We start from the raw sequence: 23,497 nt of genomic DNA, 5'->3' as shown, positions 1-23,497 counted from the left end.
GTTGTATGTGCTTCTTGAAATTTGTGATATTTTTGTTTAAAAACAATAATATTCTTGTAACAGTAAGTCCCTTCGGCTGCTCCCTTTTCACTCGTGGTTGCCACAGCGGATACAAGGTGGACCTGCATGTTGATTCTGGCACAACTTTTATGCCGGATGCCATTCCTGACACAACTCCAGATTACATGGAGAAATGTGGCAGGGGTGGGGTCTGAACCGGGAACCTTCGACACTGAAACCAAGCACACTAAGCACTTGGTAATTGTGCCATCATAAAATACTGTATGTAATAGAGATGTAAATTGTGAAATTCTTGTGCAACTTGGGACTGTTATGACCATTTTACATATTTGAATTTACATATAAATAAATTGACAAATTTTATGATGTAAGCCGACAGTGAGCTTCCCATCTTTGACAGACCAGCAGTTGCCACTGATGTAAACACAACAAAATCCAGATATGAAGATTATGCTCATTCACTATTTGGGTTTCTACAGCAGTCACCTCCCTTGTATTTGGGGTACTTGCAGCAACGGATCCCAGTTACCCGAAAATACAGCTGTATTTAAAGTAACACTCCAGACGAAAAAGGGTGTGGTCATTTTTTTAAAAGGGTGGGCTTTACGAGGGTGGCCTCTCTCACATTGACAGTTTGTGCCAATTCAGGACAGAAAACTACATTCTGCAGTGTTTCTGATAAAATACACTCTGTACAGCTTCAGTTATTTTTCATGCTGCTGATTTAACTGTGTATGCCTGATTAATGCAGGGATGACACTTTTCCTTCTCATCTGTTGTTGGATTTCTATAAAATTTATTCTTCTGAGTTTGGATTGCAGGCAAGTAGTGGTAGACGTGTCGTAACTAGGCTTCCTGTGTAGGCCTTTTCCAAAAGTCTACAAGTTCTATCTCTGTTTATATTGCAATATTTCAGTCTAATCATGTTAAATTCACAGCTTGTCCCTGACTTCTGACATCGTTGCACCATCTCAGTGTTCGCGTTATTTCAAGACAAGAACTGAATTCAAGAGAAAATATGGAAATTGGCTGAAGAAAATTTTGATTATTGGAAGTAATTTACATTAAACCAGCATGCTGCCAAACCTAGTATGAATTTTTGACTTGCACTCCAGAAGGACTTTGTAGTTTATAATATGACGAAGAGACACACCACTAATGTGTTCTTTGAGTGAATTCAGCTTTCTCTTCTGTCTGCACTGATCGCCTCTCCCCTGCAGCCACCCTGCGTAATATCAGAATGCCTACGTTCATCGTTATTTGACATGAAGAATGTGTCGATCACATTGTACTACACAGGTACTCAAAATGTACATTTACCCTCTGCTCTGTACAGAAGTATACAACTGCTTCATATCTCCTTTTAAACCATGCCATCAAACACAGAATAGGTTCCCATTCTGCTTCATCAACCCAAATTATAACTTTCTTGGGCAGTTTGGTCAACATTAACTAGTTCAAGACACCCCCCCCCCCCCCCCCAAAAAAAAAAAAACGGCTAACATGAAGTAAGAGTTGTGACTTTGTTGCAAGAAGGCATGTATTACTCCTCTGCAGTAGTCTCACTAAAAATGGGTGGAAATGTGGGTGGATCTAGCCTGAAGATCTTCAAGAACCAGAATTTTTTGTTTAATAGTACTGTCTACCAACACTGAAACAGTTCCCTTTTGGTTTTGCAATAATTTTGAGCTACTCGGAATACTTCCGCCATAAATCAATTTGCCGATTACCCCAAAATTTGGTTCTTGTTGAGAAGTAGAAAATAGTGACAAAAGGGAAAACTTTAATAAATGAATGGACGGCACAACAAATGGGTCATCCATAGGACACGTGGGGTCAATGACAGGTTTGAGTGAAAGTTGTTGTCCAACTTTACAGGAACCTCCCTCACATTCTTAACCCCACTAACTGTCTCTCTGGTCTCTTCCAAGATTGCGTTCCTCTTCTTTTCTTCTTTATTCTCAATTGTTCTTTAACCCTCTGGAGTCCAAGGGCATTTTCTTGGTCTAACTTTAAGGTACTTCCTTTTAGTATAATGTCCATGTGTTGGATATCACAGTATTCAGGACAATCTGCTGAATGTGAAACAAATATTTGTCTTGAACACTGTGTAAAAGATTTTTTTAGCTCTAAAGCTGAAAATATGAAATGTGCTTTTTTGAAAATCTTCCACTCTTTAGTGAATATACATTTTTATTCATGTGTATGAACTGTTTTGGTGCTATAAATGGGTTCACCAAAGTCTTTGGCTCACAAAAGTAGTGTAATACAACCTCTGGCAAAAATTACGGAATCACCGGCCTCGGAGGATGTTCATTCAGTTGTTTAATTTTGTAGAAAAAAAGCAGATCACAGACATGACACAAAACTAAAGTCATTTTCAAATGGCAACTTTCTGGCTTTAGAAACACTATAAGAAATCAGGAAAAATAATTGTGGCAGTCAGTAACGGTTACTTTTTTAGACCAAGCAGAGGGGAAAAATATGGACTCACTCAATTCTGAGGAATAAATTATGGAATCACCCTGTAAATTTTCATCCCCAAAACTAACACCTGCATCAAATCAGATCTGCTTATTAGTCTGCATCTAAAAAGGAGTGATCACACCTTGGAGAGCTGTTGCACCAAGTGGACTGACATGAATCATGCTCCAACACGAGAGATGTCAATTGAAACAAAGGAGAGGATTATCAACTCTTAAAAGAGGGTAAATCATCACGCAGTGTTGCAAAAGATGTTGGTTGTTCACAGTCAGCCTGTGTCTAAACTCTGGACCAAATACAAACAACATGGGAAGGTTGTTAAAGGCAAACATACTGGTAGACCAAGGAAGACATCAAAGCGTCAAGACAGAAAACTTAAAGCAATATGTCTCAAAAATCGAAAATGCACAACAAAACAAATGAGGAATGAATGGGAGGAAACGAGTCAATGTCTGTGACCGAACTGTAAGAAACTGCCTAAAGGAAATGGGATTTATATACAGAAAAGCTAAATGAAAGCCATCATTAACACCTAAACAGCAAAAACAAGGTTACAATGGGCTAAGGAAAAGCAATCGTGGACTGTGGATGACTGGATGAAAGTCATATTCAGTGATAAATCTCGAATTTGCATTGGGCAAGGTGATGATGCTGGGAACTTTTGTTTGGTGCCGTTCCAATGAGATTTATAAAGATGACTGCCTGAAGAGAACATGTAAATTTCCACAGTCATTGATGATATGGGGTTGCATGTCAGGTAAAGGCACTGGGGAGATGGCTGCCATTACATCATCAATAAATGCACAAGTTTACATTGATATTTTGGACACTTTTCTTATCCCATCAATTGAAAGGATGTTTGTGGATGATGAAATCATTTTTTAAGATGATAATGCATCTTGCCATAGAGCAAAAACTGTGAAAACATTCCTTGCAAAAAGACACATAGGGTCAATGTCATGGCCTGCAAATAGTCCGGATCTTAATTCAATTGAAAATCTTTGGAAGTTGAAGAAAATGGTCCATGACAAGGCTCCAACCTGCAAAGCTGATCTGGCAACAGCAATCAGAGAAAGTTGGAGCCAGATTGATGAAGAGTACTGTTTGTCAATCATTTAAGTCCATGCCCTCAGAGACTGCAAGCTGTTATAAAAGCCAGAGGTGGTGCAACAAAATACTAGTGATGTGTTGGAGCGTTCTTTTGTTTTTCATGATTCCATAATTTTTTACTCAGAATGAGTGATTCCATATTTTTTTCCTCTGCTTGGTCTAAAAAGTAACCGTTACTGACTGCCACAATTTTTTTTTCCTGATTTCTTATAGTGTTTCTTAAAGGCAGGAAAGTTGCCATTTGAAATGACTTTAGTTTTGTGTCATGTCTGTGAGCTGCTTTTTTTCTACAAAATTAAACAACTGAATGAGCATCCTCCGAGGCCGGTGATTCCATAATTTTTGCCAGGGGTTGTATATGTGCACTGCAGCAGTGCCACCTGCTGGGAACTACACAACAGAAATGTGGAGCAAAACAAAACTATATATTTTTAAAATATAGTCTCTTACCTGACTGCTGTATGCTTCACTTGTTATGTAATTCCTTTTTGGATGAATGAAATCTGTTATGAAAAGTAATGTCAAGATGTGCCCTTAGCTGTCTTGAGGAAAAAAATAAAAAAAAAAGACTGCACCATTCCTGAAGAAAATAATTTCTCCATGTGTTTTTTCACAATGATTTTCTTTGTTTCAAAGACTAAATGTAAAGAAAGTGTTTTCAGGTCAACAGGAGGTTTGTTTTTAGAGTTTGTGAGCCTTTACTGGTGTGTTTTAGTGCGGAGTTCCCACTAACAGACGTTGCAGAGTGGAGTTTCTCACAGCAAGTAGATAAGGAGGAGATGGAACTTGTGACCTTCTCTGGTCTCTAGTATTGGCAGTGAGTGAACGCGTTGAGATGATAAACCATTGTTGCAGATGAGAATTTGTGGTTTCAAGAAATGGTCGAGTGAAGTCTGTGAGGTTCCGTCTCTTTGACGTTCCAGTTCCCATCTCTGATCTGTTCATTGAAATGTGATGTAGTGTTAATTTTGTCAGACGAGACAATATATATTGGACTGTTTGTTTTTTTCACGATGAAGGTGTGGCAATATCCATTATGCCACATCAGTAAAACACTGATGATGACGATATAAACATGAATTATTATTGACGAGAAAAGAAAAGATTAAAATGTTTTGCATGAACTAAATACTTAAATAATTTTTCGTCTACAAGCGTTTAATTGCATTCAGTGTTGCCACAGCCATCAGGAGAACATTCCTGTACTACTGCCGCCTTGTGGCTACAGCACTAAACTACATGGAGCAAATAGATCTTGTGCAAAAATGGCTTGATAATCTGGTCCCATTTTAAATTCATGAGAACTGACAAGAAAACCCGCATGTCTAATTGTATCTGAGGAGAAGCCTTGCATATTTAAAATATCAGGGAAAAAACACAAACCTTCAATCATTCAAGGTATTTTGTCAGGTAACACATTGGTTATTTCAGGTGTGTGTGAACCACTGTGTTGACTGAAATGGAATCAGAAATAATCTAATTGTTTTTTTTATCATCAAAGACTAAAATGTCTTGACTGAAACAAGACTAAAATACATTGAGTTCTCCTTGACTAAAATTACACTAAAATTAACACTCTTAAACATGACTAAATTAAAATGGTATGTGAATGACTAAATGTGAATAAAACTTTATATGACTGCATTTTTTTTTTCCTTCACCTGTTTTGTCACCTGTTTTTAGCTCCAGTTGCTTAATGACTAATTCTTTGTGTCACTTAATCTCTTTCTCTTTCATTCCTATCCATATTTAGTTACCCTTTTATCTCTTCTATCCCTTCTTTATCGTCTGACTTCCTCTATTGCTGTCTTCTTTTCTTGCCTCATCTGCTTTGTCTTCAACCCTGTCATGGTTTTAATTTTTCTGTTAATGTTGTCACCCCTCAACAGAAAGCTTCCAAGCCTCCAAAGCCTCTGTACCCCCCCACTCGGAGGACGTGGGAGAGCACGTACTTTGGCGTTCCCCTGCAGAACCTGGTGACTCCAGAACAACCCATCCCGCTCTTCATTGAGAGATGTGTGGACTACATTGAGCAAACAGGTGAATTATCACTCTGCCTTTTCTATTTCTACTTTCTCATGGCTTTCAAATGCAGCTACAGTTACAGCTACTGTGTGGATGTCAGTGTTGTCAGGAAGTGGGAAGAGTTTGAAGGGTGAGCTACATCGAGTCCGGATGACCAGGTCCGTCGGGGCGCTCATAACAGTCACACGTGCGCAGCATCAAGTGTAGGTGTGATGGCAAAGTCCTTGCAGAATTTTTGTAAGAGTGCGACACTGTCAACTCCGACCCACGTCGACAATTTGCAAAAGCGGTGCGCACGCTTGAAGTGGGTTCATCCTAGAAAAAATGCATCGACCAACACAGGATTCATTATAGCGGCTCAAATCTTACCACACCCACCGTACAGGCCGGCTCTCGTGCCCTCAGACTTTTTCCTTTTAGCTAAGCTGAAAGGACACCTGAAGGGACGCCGTTACACTGATGGTGCAGAGGGGTGAGCAGCTGTGTGTCACTGATGGTGGTAGAAGACGTCCAACAGGATGCAGAAACTTGGTGTAAGTTTGTGGAAAGACAAGGTGACTATGTGGAAAAGTAACAAAACTGCCTGATGGAGAACATTCCGAGCTTTGAGCAGATATGCGAGTCATGAGGAGTACCTTGCTTCTTGAAATAACTGCGTAGGAGTCAGAATTTTTCAGCCGGCCCGCCTACTTTACAATTCTCAGAAAGTCCCATTGGTTGAAAGACAACACATGGGTAATGTTGTCCCACCTGTCCTGGATGGGTAACTCCTGAAAATGGGTGTGTTTGTGTTCCAGGTCTGACAACAGAAGGTCTGTACCGGGTCAGTGGGAACAAGACGGACCAGGACAACATTCAGAAACAGTTTGATCAGGGTAAAACACAGAGTTTCACTGTTTGTGTTGTTCTATCTTCCTTTTTTTTTTTTAACTTTCTTTGTCCTTTTCTCCTTCATCTCTCTCTGGCCCCCTCATGTTTCCAACATTCTCCATTTTTCATCAGTTCCCTTAGCTTTTTCTTTAGCTGCCCTTTCTCTCCTCTGTGCATAGTTCTTTCTTTGAGATTATTGTTGAAGTGTTGTTTTTCTACATTTTCTTCCCTTAGCTCCTCCTCAATACTGACTTTTAAAGTTGCACTGAAACTACACTTGGAGCATCTATAGTTTTGATCATTTTCAAATAGTTCCTCAAAATATGGTCTTTTTGATCTTGATTTGAGAGTTTGAAAGCAGGTGGGACATGGACACTAGGGTGCCAAACCCACAATGGATTTTGTAAACCCAGGTTTTATTAACGTTTGTAGAAATCAATGTGAAGAGTACAACAGAATGACAACAAATGGAAAATGGCTGAAATTCCAGCCAAAATGAATAAGATGCAGAAGACACAAACCCGACTACGCCATCGCGCTCAGCACCTTCCCCTAAAGAAAAGTACAGTTGAGCACTACCAGTGATCTCTAGCCCAAAGTACAACTACAATAAAGCCCAACAATCCAAACCAAGTTGGGAAAGGACATCTGGGTAAAAACAGAAGATGGAAAACCCTCACTCTATTTTCCCTTCAGTGGAACTATTAATTAATTTTGTCAAGACAATGGGAATTTTGATCATATTGGCGATGGCATATTACGAATCCCCTATTTAAAGGTTAATAAATTTGTAGTGGTGCCAAAGAAAATTCTTTTTATAACTTATAAAAACCCAAAGGTGGGACACTTTTAAATAATGTTGCTGAATTTGCAGTACCTTATTATTTAGTACCTAACACCTTATTTTCACAGAGATTTCTGCTTCTCACAATCATAGGCAGTATCAGCAGATTCAAAACACACCCGCACAAATACTGTTAACACACACCACAAGCTAAAGTTAGCATCCTGTTACGTGATGGAAGCGTGTTATTTTGGAGGCATGAATGATTAAATCCAACCTGAGTCTGCAGTGGGTAATAAAGAATCATCAGCTATCCCCTCCCAAGAGATTGTGAACACATGAAACCTCTGCAGAGCCTCAGACTGCACTCATCCAGGACACAATTTGTTTGACATGCAGCCCTCTGGGAGGTGCTACACATCACTCAAAACCCAGACTAACAGACTCAGCCTGCAGCCTGCACCATAACATAATTGATATACAAAATTGTGTGCAATGTCTGCAGCACTTTCTTTAGCTGCTATAATTATGTAGGGTATTTATTCTTTTCTTTTTTTAATGGTACAGTGGCGATAAAGCTGTTCTGGTTCTGAATCGCTGCTTCTAGTTCCAGTGACATTTTGTGGACTTTTCTGCAGGCTACCTACACTAAATAACTGCATTTCCCATAATGCATTTGTAGTTCCAGGCGAATCATGATGCAGTTTGTTGGTCATGTGACTGACATACCTGTGATTCCCTGGTTGAATTAATGAGTGAAAGGCTCATTAAAAGTCTGCTAACGAGTCTTTCATTGGATTCAGGTGTGTTGGAGCAGGGAGACAACTAAGAGTGTCAGGAATGTGGCTCTCGAGGACCGAACTTGGCCACCCCTGGCGTACACGGACATTGGCATCATTGAGAATCTGTGCCGCTTTCTTTCTAGATAACTGCATCAACTTCATGGCGATGGATGTGGCGGTTAACGCTGTAGCCGGAGCACTGAAGGCTTTCTTTGCTGACCTGCCTGACCCACTCACCGTACAGCCTGCACCCTGATCTTGTGGAAGCTGCAAGTAAGAACACGCATATTAAAGGAGTGGTGTGTAATTCACATGTGAACAATGCTTTAGAGACTGTAGAGTTTGTTTCCATTAGTCATTTTTATGACCAGATTAAAATTGGGTTGAAGTTTGTATGTCTGAATCAGTTATTAAACGTTTGTGAAGGTGTAAGCAAAGGTCTGAAGGTTCATCTGTCATAGCACCTTGTTGTGCACCAGAGTTATGTGAAAGCTGGAGTGCACACTCCCAGTACCTACATGGAGGCAGGGCTGCCATTACCATAGAGGGCAAAAAGGACACGAAGTATCCAGATGTGCAGTACAGTGTGTGTTGAGTGAATGTGGAGGCCAGAAGAAAACAAAACAACAAAAAATAAAAACCCAAGACAGGCACAGCTGTTTGCCCTCTTTGGTAACGGCACAGCATGCTCCTTGCTGTCACACGGCCAGGCGCGAGTCTGCCCTCTAGCTTTCACAAATGTAACTGTGTTGTGCACAGAATTGCAGAACCAGTGGTGACTAAATTTCTTCTTCTGTTAACAAAACTTCATTTTATTTGAATTTTGTCCTACACTTTATGTCACAGCACCTGAAAATGGTTTTGTTCTGTTGAGTTTAAATGTGACGTGTTTGAAGAACCATCATCAGTAATATAAATACATGCTGTTTTTTGTGTGTGTGTGTGTGTGTGTGTGTATTAGAAATCTTGGACTACATGGAGCGCCTACAGGTCTTAAAGGAAATTGTCAAGAAGTTTCCTCCTGTGAACTATCAGGTCTTCAAATACATCATTACACACTTAAACAGGTAATGCACACAGACTCCACAGCTGTTTTGTGTTGACATGTCAGTATACACGATTCGGTTGCTGCATCATTGTGCAAGTGATATTTGACAAGTTTTAAGTCAGTAATACTGTGTTATGTATTCTATGGCAGTGTTTTTGTGGAACGCTTGCAAACGACCTGGTAGGCAGTGGGTCCGTTTATATAAGTGCATAAGGAGCAATGCACAACTGAGGAGCCGGGAGCAGAAAACCACACTGATGTGAAAAGTTCAGTCTTTATTAATAGCCAGTTGTACTGTAGAATTTAGTACACAGAGTAGCAGCAGTCTGTTCAACAAGGACACAGGTAGAAGGTCGAAACACAACAGGTAGAAGGTTGAAGCACAACAGGACGGCAATCCGCAAAACAATAGTGTCCATGTGGAAAAAACATGAATCATGTTAACCAGATGAAGAGGTAGAGGATCAGAGTGCAGTCATCAAACACACCAGGCAGACAGTCCAATAATTGGCAGGCAAGGCTCAAGGAACACAAGGAGGCAGTGTGAATTGGCAGCAGGAGATCAAACACACAGAAACAACGCAGATATCGAAGCTAGATAATCTGGCACTGAAATGGGGGACTGTGAGCGGCTGTATCCTGCATGACTCAATGAATGAGGAGATGAGCCTGCATGTAAACCAAAAGCCTGTGTGCCTGTGAAAATTAGACAAAAATGAAACGGCAGATTCTGCATCGCTGTCGCTGATAGCCACCTAGGTTTTTGTTAACAAGGTTTTTGTCAAGGATGCCTTGAGAAGCTAGGATGGCACGTTTTCCCCGTGTTAACAGCCCAATCCTCGACGAGGGTCACACCCAGATGCAACCCATGTAGAATTTCACTTTGGTCATTTAACTCAGGTCTAGGGTTATTGATGCTGCCACATAGTCTCTCTTTATGGAGTGGCAGTTTGGGATGTTTAGATGTAGAAATGATGATGAGGTCTCCTTATGTTTCTGTGCCATGTAGTTTTATACTTCAGAATCACCCATTTTGTCATATGGACAACTACTTGTGCTCTACAGTGGTTATTATTCCACACCAAATCGGGCATCACGACCTTAATCACAGTCACCATCATCACACATCATCGCGTGCACCATCATCATGACCTTAATCACAGTCACCATCATCACACACATCATCGCGTGCACCATCATCACGACCTTAATCACAGTCACCATCATCATCACACATCATCACGACCTTAATCACAGTCACCATCATCATCACACATCATCACGACCTTAATCACAGTCACCATCATCATCACACATCATCACGTGCACCATCATCACGACCTTAATCACAGTCACCATCATCACACATCACGTGCACCATCATCACGACCTTAATCACAGTCACCATCATCATCACACACCACGTGCACCATCATCACGACCTTAATCAGTCACCATCATCATCACGACCTTAATCCGTCACCCATCATCATCACACATCACGTGCACCATCATCATCACACATCACGGTGCACCATCATCATCACCACATCATCACGGGCACCATCATCACAACCTTAATCAGTCACCATCATCATCATCATCACGACCTTAATCAGTCACCATTATCATCATCACCGTCACCATAGCCTTCATAATCATCACCATCTTAGTCATCATCACCATCATAACCTTCATCATCACCATAACCATCATCACCATCACCATCATCACAACCTTAGTCATGACTATCACCATAACCTTAAAGTCATCATCATCACATCACCATAACCTTCATAATCAGTGTAGAAGGATCCCAATTCAAACCCCACCCCTGCCACTTTCCTCTATGTAATGTGGAGTTGCGTCAGGAAGAGCATCCAGTGTAAAACTTGTGCCAATTCCACCGCAGATCCACCTCGGATTTGCTGTTGCGACCCCGAGTGCAAAGCAAGGGAGCAGCCGAAGGGACTTACATTTAAATACCTTGGAAAAAAATTCCAAGGTATTTAGGCTTCTATGGCAAAGTCCCTGCCACACCTTGATGAGTTAGCCGGCATATGTTGACAGTATTAAAGATGCTGGCATCCCCCCACCACCACCATCACGACTTTTGGACGCATATATAACGTATTCATAACCAATTGGACGTTATACAGATGTATTCTTAACTTATATATAAATGTTTCAAAGAATTTACACCAATCGACTGCGTATCGTGTCGCTGGTGTCCGCAACATACGCCCAACAATAGTTTCCACTTACACAAAGTGTGCGGCAGCACGTGGCAGTCGCACAACAGCACCTTGAAACTTGCACACAATCTGGCCTGCCACTGAGTAAACATGTCGTAAACTCTGCATGCCAGTGCGCAAAGAAAATTTTGAAATGTTCAAAACGTTCTGGCATGCATTAATTTTGTGAACTAAAGGTCAAAAGGTCACATTCTTTCTACACACCTCTTTCATTGCTTACATTACTCATGACTGACATAGTAGAAAAATGAGTATTGTCCACACTTTCAGAATGTGTTTTTCACTTGATACAGAAGCTTCGGTTCTGGTGGCATCTTTGATTTGAAGACTTCCTAATTTCCAGACAGAAACACTTGCTAACTTTTGCAGTCAGAAGCGGGAACGGCTGGCTCAACTGCCACGACTCACGTAGTGGAGATTAGAAAATCTCCCATTCACTATATCGACCAAGCAGAATACAGCTCTGTCGCGCACGCACACACACACACACACACACACAACCACCGTCGTGACTGTGTTAAATATCATGTTGCAATCCCCTGACTTGGCTTTAAAAGTGTTTAGTTTTTTTTTTTGGTTTTTTTGTATGAACAATTTTCAATTTGTCCAATTACTTACAGGTCCTGACATGTAGATACTCGTAGAACTGACTGCAGATTCTAGAATGGCCAATGTGATCATTTAATTAAACCCCTTGAGTTAAAAGTAGACATACAATCACATCTCATTTGTTTCATTTCAATGTTGTCAGTGGGTGTACAGAGGGAAAATTGTCATTCCTAATCGAAGTACATTTGTTCCGCAATTTGATTGGTTAATTGTGTGAGATTTCCGACCATAAAATATAGCTTGACGGTGGCAAAATAATTAGACTGTTTCGCATTTAATGTAGTACTCCTGCGCCCTGATTGCGTTGTTAGGGCAGATGTCAGATAATGGCGCTGAGAGTGAGAGAAACTGGTGGAGCGACGATGATGCAGAAATGGGTGAATTTAATTTATCATACTAAAGTATTGATGTGGATTCTGATGCAGAATTACTCAATGCAGTTGACAAGGTGGAGGAATCTAGGGATCTGCTCACAGAATTTCCAGTTTGGCATGAAGACGGTGGTTGCTATGGCAAGCTTTGCCGACCAATGTAAATATTGCAATTACTGCTGTGATAACTGATAAATACAATACTAACGGCGACTATTGACGACTTGGGGCCAGGAATCTAGCAGCATTTCCCTAAAACTACAGTCTGCGTACAGTTTTATCGAACTGTATTATTATGCGGGTTTAGATGTAGCCTTCAGTGGTGAAGGGGTCTTTTGCTGAAAACATGGATCCAGGTCGAATTCCTTACAGAAAAATAAACTGTGCAAACGATGGAATTGGGAATAACCCCCTGTTGTGTCTGATGATTTGCCGATGTTGATGCTGGATTTTACGGTCCGCAAATTGAGTTTTACCGGCGGTGTCTTGTTTGTTGTAAGTTGCTTCAAGTGCTGTATGTTTTAAATGTTTCAAGAATGCCTATTCTGCCTTTATCTTTCCCTAACTGTCAATTCTGTGTCTCGCAGGCAACTGATAAAAGCAAATGCAGGCTGTTCTGTCCAGCCTTCTTGATGAGTTTGGATTGAAATGTAAACAGAACTGGACAAGGATTCACCATTAACCAGGGAAAACCACTATGTGTGTGCCTCATCACCAGTGACCAGCAAAACTGGAATGATATCTTGACCTTTTCTTTCTTGGATGTGACCAAGTTGGCAATGAGTGGGGTGATATAATGGCCAGGAACAAAGATGCTCGGCCCCCAACATTTGCCGTTAGTGTGGTTGGCCTCTCAGGAACAGAGAAGGAGAAAGGAAACTGTGGCGTAGGAAAGTCTTGCTTGTGCAACCGGTATGTGCGCCCTGAAGCTGATAGCTACTATCCGGAGCACACCTCAGTGCTCAGCACAATAGACTTTGGAGGCCGCGTGGTTAACAATGACCACTTTCTGTATTGGGGGATGTGTCCCATGGAGGAGATGAGGGCTTGGACTGTAAAATCCAAGTGATTGAACAGACAGAGTTCATTGACGACCAGACCTTTCTTCCACATCGTAGTACTAACTTGCAGCCCTACACAAAGCGAGCGGCAGCGACCAAGATCCAGTCAGCGGAGAAGCTAATGTATATTTGTACAGACCAGCTGGGCTTGGAGCAGGACTTTGACCAGAAACAGATGCCTGATGGGAAGCTAAATATAGATGGTTTGTGCTTTGCATTGATGTCAGCAAGGGTTGTAACAGGAAGTTTGATGACCAAATGAAGTTTGTTAGCAGCCTATACTCCCAGATTGCCAAATCAAAGAAGCCCATTGTTGTTGCTGCCACCAAGTGTGACGAGTGTGTGGACCAACACCTTAGGGACCTGCAGTCCTTTATTACTAGCAAGAAGAATTTGCTGCTCATTGAGACATCGGCACGCTCCAACATCAATGTGGAGTTTGTTTCAATGCCCTAATCCAGCAGCTGGATAAGACCAAAGGGAAGCCAAAAACCGTGCAATACCTTGAAGCCTACAAAATGCAGCAGCAGGTGGTTGTCTCAGTGACTGATAAATTTGAGAAACTGATGATGCAGACAGTGAGAGATTACCATACTACATGGAAAATGGTGATGAATACTTTAAAGGGCCAATCTGACTATGAGATGTTCATCACATTGGAGGGTTCGAAGAAAGCTCGCAACATGTTCAACAAACACACTACACAGTTGAAGCGGGAGCATATTAAACGGAAGAGGGAAGAATATCTAACGGCACTGCCAAAAGCTCTAAACAACCTCCTCAATAGCCTGGAAGAGATCGAGCACATCACTTGGCCTGAGGCACAGAGTTTGATGAAGAACTTACCTGATTTCCAGTACTGGTTTGTGGTTCTGGACAATATACCATGGGATGAGACAGACTACATTGACGCTATTGACCGTAGAATCCCTTTGACCTTCTTGATACAGCAGATGGTGAGAGAATTTACCAGAACCATGTCCAGCACCTGCTGTTAGAGAAAAGGAGAGCTGAGATGAAAGAGAGGTTTAAGAAGACACTGGAAAGGGTTCATTTTATCAGTCCAGGGCAGCCTTGGGAGGAGGTCATGTGCTTTATAATGGAGGATGAGGCTTACAAATACATCACAGAATTGGACAGGAGGGATGTTTACTGTAAACATCAGCAAGAAATTGTTGAAAGGGCGAAAGAAGAATTTCAAGAGATGCTTTTTGAGCATGCTGAGCTCTTCTATGACTTGGATTTAAATGCTACCCCCAGTGGCGACAAGATGAGTGAAATTCACAGCGTGCTGAATGAAGAGCCCAGATACAGAGCACTTCAGAAACTTGCACCAGATCGAGAGTCACTTCTCCTCAAACACATTGGCTTTGTGTACCATCCCACCAAAGAGACTTGCCTGAGTGGGCAGAGCTGTGTGGATCTAAAAGTGGAGCATGTTTTAGCAAACAGGTTGGTACAGCTGGATCATGGACGCTCTAATCTCTATTACAACTATGCCAACCTTGAAAAAATCAACCTTTGCCTCCTGGGAAGGGAGGGTCTTGCACAGGAACTGGCCAATGAAATCCGAGCGCAGTCAACAGATGATGAGTATGCCTTAGATGGTAAAATTTATGAACTAGAGCTTCTTCCTGTGGATGTCAACTCCACGCTGCTCTTCAGCCACACCTGGATCTCATCTTTCAAGCCTCACGGATGCTTCTGTGTGTTCAATTCCATTGAATCCCTTAATTGTATTGGTGATTGTATCAGCCGAATCAGAGCAGAGGTAGCACAAACCAAGAGTGAGAGGTTTGCTCCATCACTGACCTTCATTCTAATCCTGGCCAATCAGAGAGACAGCGTCTGTAAAAATATCCCAATCCTGAAGCATCAAGGCCAACAGCTGGCAAATAAACTCCAGTGCACCTTTGTTGATATTCCCTCAGGGAACTTTCCACGTAAATTCACAGAGTTCCAAATTAAGCAGGGCCTCCGAGCTGTGCTTGAAGGACTCAAGCATAACTATGATGTCTTGACCCCGCTGCCCTTGATCAAAGACATGTCAGAAACTGATCTTAGGATAGTCATGTGCGCCATGTGTTGGGATCCTTTCAGCGTTGACCTCATCCTTTCTCCTTTTCTAGATTCACATTGCTGCAGTGCAGGGCAGCCAGGTCAGAGCAACACCCTGATACTGGACAAAATTATTGGTGACAGCCGGAGGAGGATCCAGGTGACTGTCTTCTCATACCACTCTGCAATTGGCGTCCGCAAGGATGAACTAGTGCATGGCTACATTTTGGTGTACTCTGCCAAGCGCAAGGCTTCTATGGCAACCCTGCGAGCATTCCTAGCTGAGGTCCAGGATGTGATTCCTGTACAAATGGTGGCAATCACAGACAGTCAGGCAGACTTTTTTGAGAATGATGCTATCAAGGAGTTGATGACTGAAGGAGAACACATCGCCACAGAGATTGGTGCCAAGTTTACTGCGCTGTACTCACTGTCACAATATCACCGACAGACGGAGGTATTTACGCCATTCTTCAATGATGTATTGGAGAAGAAGTCAAACATTGAGAGTTCTTTCTGTTTGACACCTCTTCAAGGGAATGTGTGACTGGTGCCAGTGAAGATGTTTTCCCAACCTCACCTCACAGCCATTCCCTTGCCTACAACACTTACTATCCTGACTCAGATGATGATAATGAAGCCCCTCCTCCCTACAGTCCAATAGGTGATGACGTCCAGCTTCTTCCTACACCAAATGAACGCTCCAAGTATCGCATTGATCTAGAGGGCAATGAATACCCAGTCCATAGCACGCCTGTTGGAGAACACGAACGCAACCATAAAGTGCCTCCACCAGTCCGGCCCAAACCAGTGCTGAACAGGCCTGGTGTAAAAAAGCTGGATCCCAACCTGCTCAAAACCATTGAGGCTGGCATGAGAAGCAACCGCAGAATGCTGCGTGGCCCAGTGATGCATAGTGAGGATGTGGAGGCCTCAGACAACTACGCGGACCCTGTGGACACACTTCTAAAGTCCAAGGGCTTTAACAGTGATGATATCTATGCTGTGCCTGATGATGCACATAGCCACCTGGTCAAAATCAGGGACTCCTTTGGGGGGTTGTACACTCATCATGGAGGAGGAGGCAAGGAAGAAAATGGATTTGACCGTAAGTCCCAGGTTGGACGACGGCCATCAAAATATAAACATCGTTCTAAAATCCTTTTTAGTAGGACAAAGGCCTACCAGAGACGCTTCCACTCAGACAGTGATGGGGAGGAATCTGGACCTGCTACACAGAAAAAGAAAAAGGGGAGGGCTCACAGAGGCAGTGAGGAAGATCCATTGTTGTCCCCTGCTGACCCTTGGAAAGGTGGGATAGATAATCCAGCCATCACTTCAGACCCAGAGCAGGATGACAAGAAGATGAAAAGAAAAAGATGCCCAAGATGTCAAAGGAAGTGAAGAAGGTGAGTCTTATCTGTTACAAATCAGTTTAGTTCTGTAGGCTACGTCTACAGCACCACATCAGAAATGGTAGAGGTTGTACTGAAAATGCAAAAAATAAATAAATAAATAAACACCACATCAGACAAGGTAGAGGTTAAACGGAAAATGCAAAAACAAACAAACAAAAAAAAAAAACAAACGAAACCCCACAGGGATTCTTAGATTTAGTTTGATTTCCTTTTCATTGCAGACAGTAACAACTCAAGATATTTTTCAGGCTTTGTGTGGTCACTGTCATTTCATTTGTTAATCTAAATTCCTGCCTTTCAGGCCTGCAGCACATTCCAAAAAATGTTGGGATGCTAAAGTATTTACCACTTCGTAATGTTGACATTCCTTCTCACAACACTTACAAAAACCTCTTGGCGTTGATGATACCAAGCAATGAAGCATTTCAGTTGTTATTTTGTCCAGTTCTTCTTGCAAATATATCTTAAGATGTGCAACAGTACGGTGTCTTCACTGTTGGAGTTTTTATTTCAAAACTTTCCTCCCATTCTTTATTAGGGACAGATCTTGACTGGAGGCAGGCCAGTCAGTACCCACCCCTCTTCTTCTGTAGCTATACCTTTGCAGTGTGTGCAGAATGTGGTTTTGCATTGTCCTGTTGAAAAATGCATGGACGTCCCTGGAAAAGCTGCCTTCTTGAAATCAGCTTATGTTGCTCTAAAATCTCAATGTACTTTTCTGCATTAATGCTGTCATCACAGAAGTGTAAATTACCTTAACCAAGGGCACTGACATGACCCCAGACCATGACAGGCTCTGGCTTTTGGACTTTTGCTGCCTTTAATGATGTTGTTTCAGTGAGTTCATAGAAATCTCACTGTGCAGGACATGATCGTGATTAATAATACGTTTAGCCATCCAAAGGACATGTTTGTCCCAAAGCAATTTCAGATCACTCTGTAATTATGGAGCAGACCTTAACAATATTAATCAGACAGTTTGTCCTTCACAGTCAGACAATTAAACCAGCAAACTAATGAGAATTTAGCAAACGCTACAATGTATGACAGGTGTGCTGTACAAAGATTTGGAGACAGGGAAGGAATTAATTTTCCACAGCAAACAGATTGTCTCTTGGACCCTTTTAACAATTGACCCAGTGTTTATGTCAAATTTAAGCTGTGAGTCAAATATGGTGCTCAAGTACTACTAAGAGTCCACAATTTCAATGTCCTTTCCACAAGTGATACTGGCTGAGGAATTAGTGAGGTCTTCCATGCTTGTCCAACTGGAAGGAGACCCTGGGGAAGACCCAGGACATGCTGGAGGGATTATATTTCCCAGATGGCTTGGGAGCACCTCAAGATCCCCCTGGAAGAGTGAGAGGACTTGGCTGAGGATACGGAAGTATGAATTGCTTGGTTGACTGCCACTGCGACCCGGATAAGTGGATAAGAAAATGAATGAATGAATAAACTTCCTTTAAAAATAAGTAAACATTTTATTCAGTAAGTAAAAATTCACAGCTACAGTCACATAATTCACATATAAGGTGAACAACAGGGGTCCGAAAATAAACCTCTGCAGTACACCACGTTCCTTTTTCTGAAGCCGTGGGAATATTGTTTACTTCTAAAAATTGACTTCTATCAGACAAATAAGATTCAAACCATGAAACACCAGAGGTACTTAAACCAAGTTCTTTGACTTTGGTAGCCAAAATAGCATGATCCATGGTGTTAAATGCATTCTGCTTTCTTGGGAAAACACTAGTGAAAAGACCATTGTTCGTGGTGAATCTTATTGTATCTGTGAGATCAAACAAAGCGGAATTGGTAAGAACCCAGGCCGAAAACCAGATACAGATTTATAAATAATTTAATATGAGATAATCATATAATTCTACAGTGAATCCAGAAAGTATTGACAGCACTTAATGTTTTACACATTTTTTTATGTTACAGCCTTATTCCAAAATGGATGAAATTCTTTTTCTTTTTCTTAGATTTTTGCAGATTTATTAAAAACTAAAGAACTAAGAAATCACATGTTCATAAATATTCACAGCCTTTACCATGAAGTTCAAATTGAGCTCAGGTACATCCTGTTTCCACTGATCATCCTTGAGATGTTTCAACAGCTTAATTGGGCAGCGCAGTCTTGTTTGAGGGTGGGTGCTAAAGGGTTAAAATATGACACAATAATCCTACATCCAGGACAGCCTTCATCTGTCCCCATCAGAAACATGGCACTTTCTCAGACTTTTTGGGCAAATTACATGGCAAACAAAGTGAAAATGCAAAGAAAAAGTGATGATGTGGTGGAAAGCTGACATGTTGTAGTTTGTTTATGACCCGGAGCTCAAACATATCGAGGCGGTTGTGCAGGCGAGAGAACGCAGCTACTCTGTCGAGGTGTGTTGGCTAAAACTTACCGACACAACCTCTCCCATTTGCCTTGTCTTCTCTTCCCCACTGGGAACCGAAAAAACTGCACTAAATATCGGACGGGAAATCAGCCGGTTAGAGTGAGCGTAGCCATATAATAATACAACTTATAACACCATATTACTGTTTCTTTTTCAAATATGTAAACCAGAGGTGGTTTCACTAAGACTACAAGGGAAGCCCAGCTTCCCCTAAAATGTCAAAAAAATTCAATGGTCAAATATGTATAGTTTATCATTTCACTGACTACAAATGCATTGGAACACGTTCATCATGAAGACGAGTTCGTTCAGAATCAGCTGCTTCACAGAAATTGATTTATTTTGTTAACTTCTCATAAATCTTTTTCCTCATTCGGCATGTGGTCAGTGCATTTTCCTCTAGAAGCTGAGCGTCCATTTACTTCAATGTGACTGCCTTGAAAGGTTTTTCTCATTGCCACAAAACGTGAAGATCATTGGATAAAGCCACGATTTTGTCCCACCCCCAGACGCCACCATGCGCTGTGTCTCTGGTGGTGAATGGAGCTGTGGGCAGGCCTGGACAATGGTGTTCTGCACAATGATTGGATGATCAGCCGAAAGGCTGAATCCTGTTTTGATTGACAACTATAGGAATGAGAATTAGTTTACACATTTTTGCGTATTCATGCATTTTTAAATTTATGCCAAAGTGTTTTGCGTGCGCTATAAATCAGTCTGTTTTAAAGGTGCACAGAGAAGCACACTGGATTAGACGACCTTATGTGAGAAGATCTCGGTGAAGTACTCCCTGCTTCGTTCTTCAGTAAGTGTTTAAACGTCGTCGCACGTTAATTAAAGTCTCGCTTCACAACACAGCATCAAAGTATTCATAATTATAACTCCATCCAGACATATGTGGTAATAATTAGCGGTTGCTGGTGCATTTTATTCATGAAAATTAGTGACGGAGAAAATGAAGCGTTTTGAAACACTGAATCAATATGAAGCAATGAGTCAGTGTTTTGAAGCTTTGATATAATTACATATGGCTACATCTGCTGGCCAGTCTTTAAAATAACATTTGCATGGAACAATGTTATCAAACAGTCAGACTCTGTTATGTATGTTTAATAATAAAGGTTGTATGTGCTTCTTGAAATTTGTGATATTTTTGTTTAAAAACAATAATATTCTTGTAACAGTAAGTCCCTTCGGCTGCTCCCTTTTCACTTGTGGTTGCCACAGCGGATACAAGGTGGACCTGCATGTTGATTCTGGCACAACTTTTATGCCGGATGCCATTCCTGACACAACTCCAGATTACATGGAGAAATGTGGCAGGGGTGGGGTCTGAACCGGGAACCTTCGACACTGAAACCAAGCACACTAAGCACTTGGTAATTGTGCCATCATAAAATACTGTATGTAATAGAGATGTAAATTGTGAAATTCTTGTGCAACTTGGGACTGTTATGACCATTTTACATATTTGAATTTACATATAAATAAATTGACAAATTTTATGATGTAAGCCGACAGTGAGCTTCCCATCTTTGACAGACCAGCAGTTGCCACTGATGTAAACACAACAAAATCCAGATATGAAGATTATGCTCATTCACTATTTGGGTTTCTACAGCAGTCACCTCCCTTGTATTTGGGGTACTTGCAGCAACGGATCCCAGTTACCCGAAAATACAGCTGTATTTAAAGTAACACTCCAGACGAAAAAGGGTGTGGTCATTTTTTTAAAAGGGTGGGCTTTACGAGGGTGGCCTCTCTCACATTGACAGTTTGTGCCAATTCAGGACAGAAAACTACATTCTGCAGTGTTTCTGATAAAATACACTCTGTACAGCTTCAGTTATTTTTCATGCTGCTTGATTTAACTGTGTATGCCTGATTAATGCAGGGATGACACTTTTCCTTCTCATCTGTTGTTGGATTTCTATAAAATTTATTCTTCTGAGTTTGGATTGCAGGCAGTAGTGGTAGACGTGTCGTAACTAGGCTTCCTGTGTAGGCCTTTTCCAAAAGTCTACAAGTTCTATCTCTGTTTATATTGCAATATTTCAGTCTAATCATGTTAAATTCACAGCTTGTCCCTGACTTCTGACATCGTTGCACCATCTCAGTGTTCGCGTTATTTCAAGACAAGAACTGAATTCAAGAGAAAATATGGAAATTGGCTGAAGAAAATTTTGATTATTGGAAGTAATTTACATTAAACCAGCATGCTGCCAAACCTAGTATGAATTTTTGACTTGCACTCCAGAAGGACTTTGTAGTTTATAATATGACGAAGAGACACACCACTAATGTGTTCTTTGAGTGAATTCAGCTTTCTCTTCTGTCTGCACTGATCGCCTCTCCCCTGCAGCCACCCTGCGTAATATCAGAATGCCTACGTTCATCGTTATTTGACATGAAGAATGTGTCGATCACATTGTACTACACAGGTACTCAAAATGTACATTTACCCTCTGCTCTGTACAGAAGTATACAACTGCTTCATATCTCCTTTTAAACCATGCCATCAAACACAGAATAGGTTCCCATTCTGCTTCATCAACCCAAATTATAACTTTCTTGGGCAGTTTGGTCAACATTAACTAGTTCAAGACACCCCCCCCCCCCAAAAAAAAAAAAAAACGGCTAACATGAAGTAAGAGTTGTGACTTTGTTGCAAGAAGGCATGTATTACTCCTCTGCAGTAGTCTCACTAAAAATGGGTGGAAATGTGGGTGGATCTAGCCTGAAGATCTTCAAGAACCAGAATTTTTTGTTTAATAGTACTGTCTACCAACACTGAAACAGTTCCCTTTTGGTTTTGCAATAATTTTGAGCTACTCGGAATACTTCCGCCATAAATCAATTTGCCGATTACCCCAAAATTTGGTTCTTGTTGAGAAGTAGAAAATAGTGACAAAAGGGAAAAACTTTAATAAATGAATGGACGGCACAACAAATGGGTCATCCATAGGACACGTGGGGTCAATGACAGGTTTGAGTGAAAGTTGTTGTCCAACTTTACAGGAACCTCCCTCACATTCTTAACCCCACTAACTGTCTCTCTGGTCTCTTCCAAGATTGCGTTCCTCTTCTTTTCTTCTTTATTCTCAATTGTTCTTTAACCCTCTGGAGTCCAAGGGCATTTTCTTGGTCTAACTTTAAGGTACTTCCTTTTAGTATAATGTCCATGTGTTGGATATCACAGTATTCAGGACAATCTGCTGAATGTGAAACAAATATTTGTCTTGAACACTGTGTAAAAGATTTTTTAGCTCTAAAGCTGAAAATATGAAATGTGCTTTTTTGAAAATCTTCCACTCTTTAGTGAATATACATTTTTATTCATGTGTATGAACTGTTTTGGTGCTATAAATGGGTTCACCAAAGTCTTTGGCTCACAAAAGTAGTGTAATACAACCTCTGGCAAAAATTACGGAATCACCGGCCTCGGAGGATGTTCATTCAGTTGTTTAATTTTGTAGAAAAAAAGCAGATCACAGACATGACACAAAACTAAAGTCATTTCAAATGGCAACTTTCTGGCTTTAAGAAACACTATAAGAAATCAGGAAAAATAATTGTGGCAGTCAGTAACGGTTACTTTTTTAGACCAAGCAGAGGGGAAAAAATATGGACTCACTCAATTCTGAGGAATAAATTATGGAATCACCCTGTAAATTTTCATCCCCAAAACTAACACCTGCATCAAATCAGATCTGCTTATTAGTCTGCATCTAAAAAGGAGTGATCACACCTTGGAGAGCTGTTGCACCAAGTGGACTGACATGAATCATGGCTCCAACACGAGAGATGTCAATTGAAACAAAGGAGAGGATTATCAAACTCTTAAAAGAGGGTAAATCATCACGCAGTGTTGCAAAAGATGTTGGTTGTTCACAGTCAGCTGTGTCTAAACTCTGGACCAAATACAAACAACATGGGAAGGTTGTTAAAGGCAAACATACTGGTAGACCAAGGAAGACATCAAAGCGTCAAGACAGAAAACTTAAAGCAATATGTCTCAAAAATCGAAAATGCACAACAAAACAAATGAGGAATGAATGGGAGGAAACTGGAGTCAATGTCTGTGACCGAACTGTAAGAAACTGCCTAAAGGAAATGGGATTTATATACAGAAAAGCTAAATGAAAGCCATCATTAACACCTAAACAGCAAAAACAAGGTTACAATGGGCTAAG

General features: G+C 41.1%; 2 protein-coding genes and 1 long non-coding RNA gene across 3 annotated transcripts in view; 2 read left to right on the top strand and 1 right to left on the bottom strand.

Annotated features, from left to right (window-relative positions):
• The window catches only part of LOC117532159 (rho GTPase-activating protein 5-like), a 37,881-nt gene extending 28,558 nt beyond the window's left edge, over positions 1 to 9,323 (top strand). Inside the window, 5 exon segments of the mRNA XM_034195453.1 lie at positions 5,505 to 5,655; positions 6,438 to 6,515; positions 8,220 to 8,310; positions 8,312 to 8,349; positions 9,038 to 9,323. Coding sequence (XP_034051344.1) covers positions 5,505 to 5,655; positions 6,438 to 6,515; positions 8,220 to 8,310; positions 8,312 to 8,349; positions 9,038 to 9,147 — 468 coding nt within the window. The 3' untranslated portion in view covers positions 9,148 to 9,323.
• LOC117532161 lies at positions 3,116 to 21,670 on the bottom strand. The gene is made up of 3 exons (XR_004566798.1): positions 21,134 to 21,670; positions 19,129 to 19,131; positions 3,116 to 3,126 (listed from the first exon to the last, which is right to left on the bottom strand). It is a non-coding gene; the product is annotated as an uncharacterized LOC117532161 (long non-coding RNA).
• Positions 12,922 to 16,886, top strand: LOC117532160 (rho GTPase-activating protein 5-like). The gene is given in 6 exon segments (XM_034195454.1): positions 12,922 to 13,375; positions 13,378 to 13,620; positions 13,623 to 13,856; positions 13,859 to 14,344; positions 14,347 to 15,995; positions 15,998 to 16,886. Coding segments are annotated over 6 exon segments (3,717 nt in total). The 5' UTR covers positions 12,922 to 13,155; the 3' UTR covers positions 16,883 to 16,886.
• Positions 21,671 to 23,497: the final 1,827 nt, after the last annotated feature.

This window comes from Thalassophryne amazonica, chromosome 19 (genome assembly GCF_902500255.1).
Source record: "Thalassophryne amazonica chromosome 19, fThaAma1.1, whole genome shotgun sequence".
NCBI classification, from domain to species: Eukaryota; Metazoa; Chordata; class Actinopteri; order Batrachoidiformes; family Batrachoididae; genus Thalassophryne; species Thalassophryne amazonica.
This window is presented reverse-complemented; position numbering and strand designations above follow the sequence as displayed.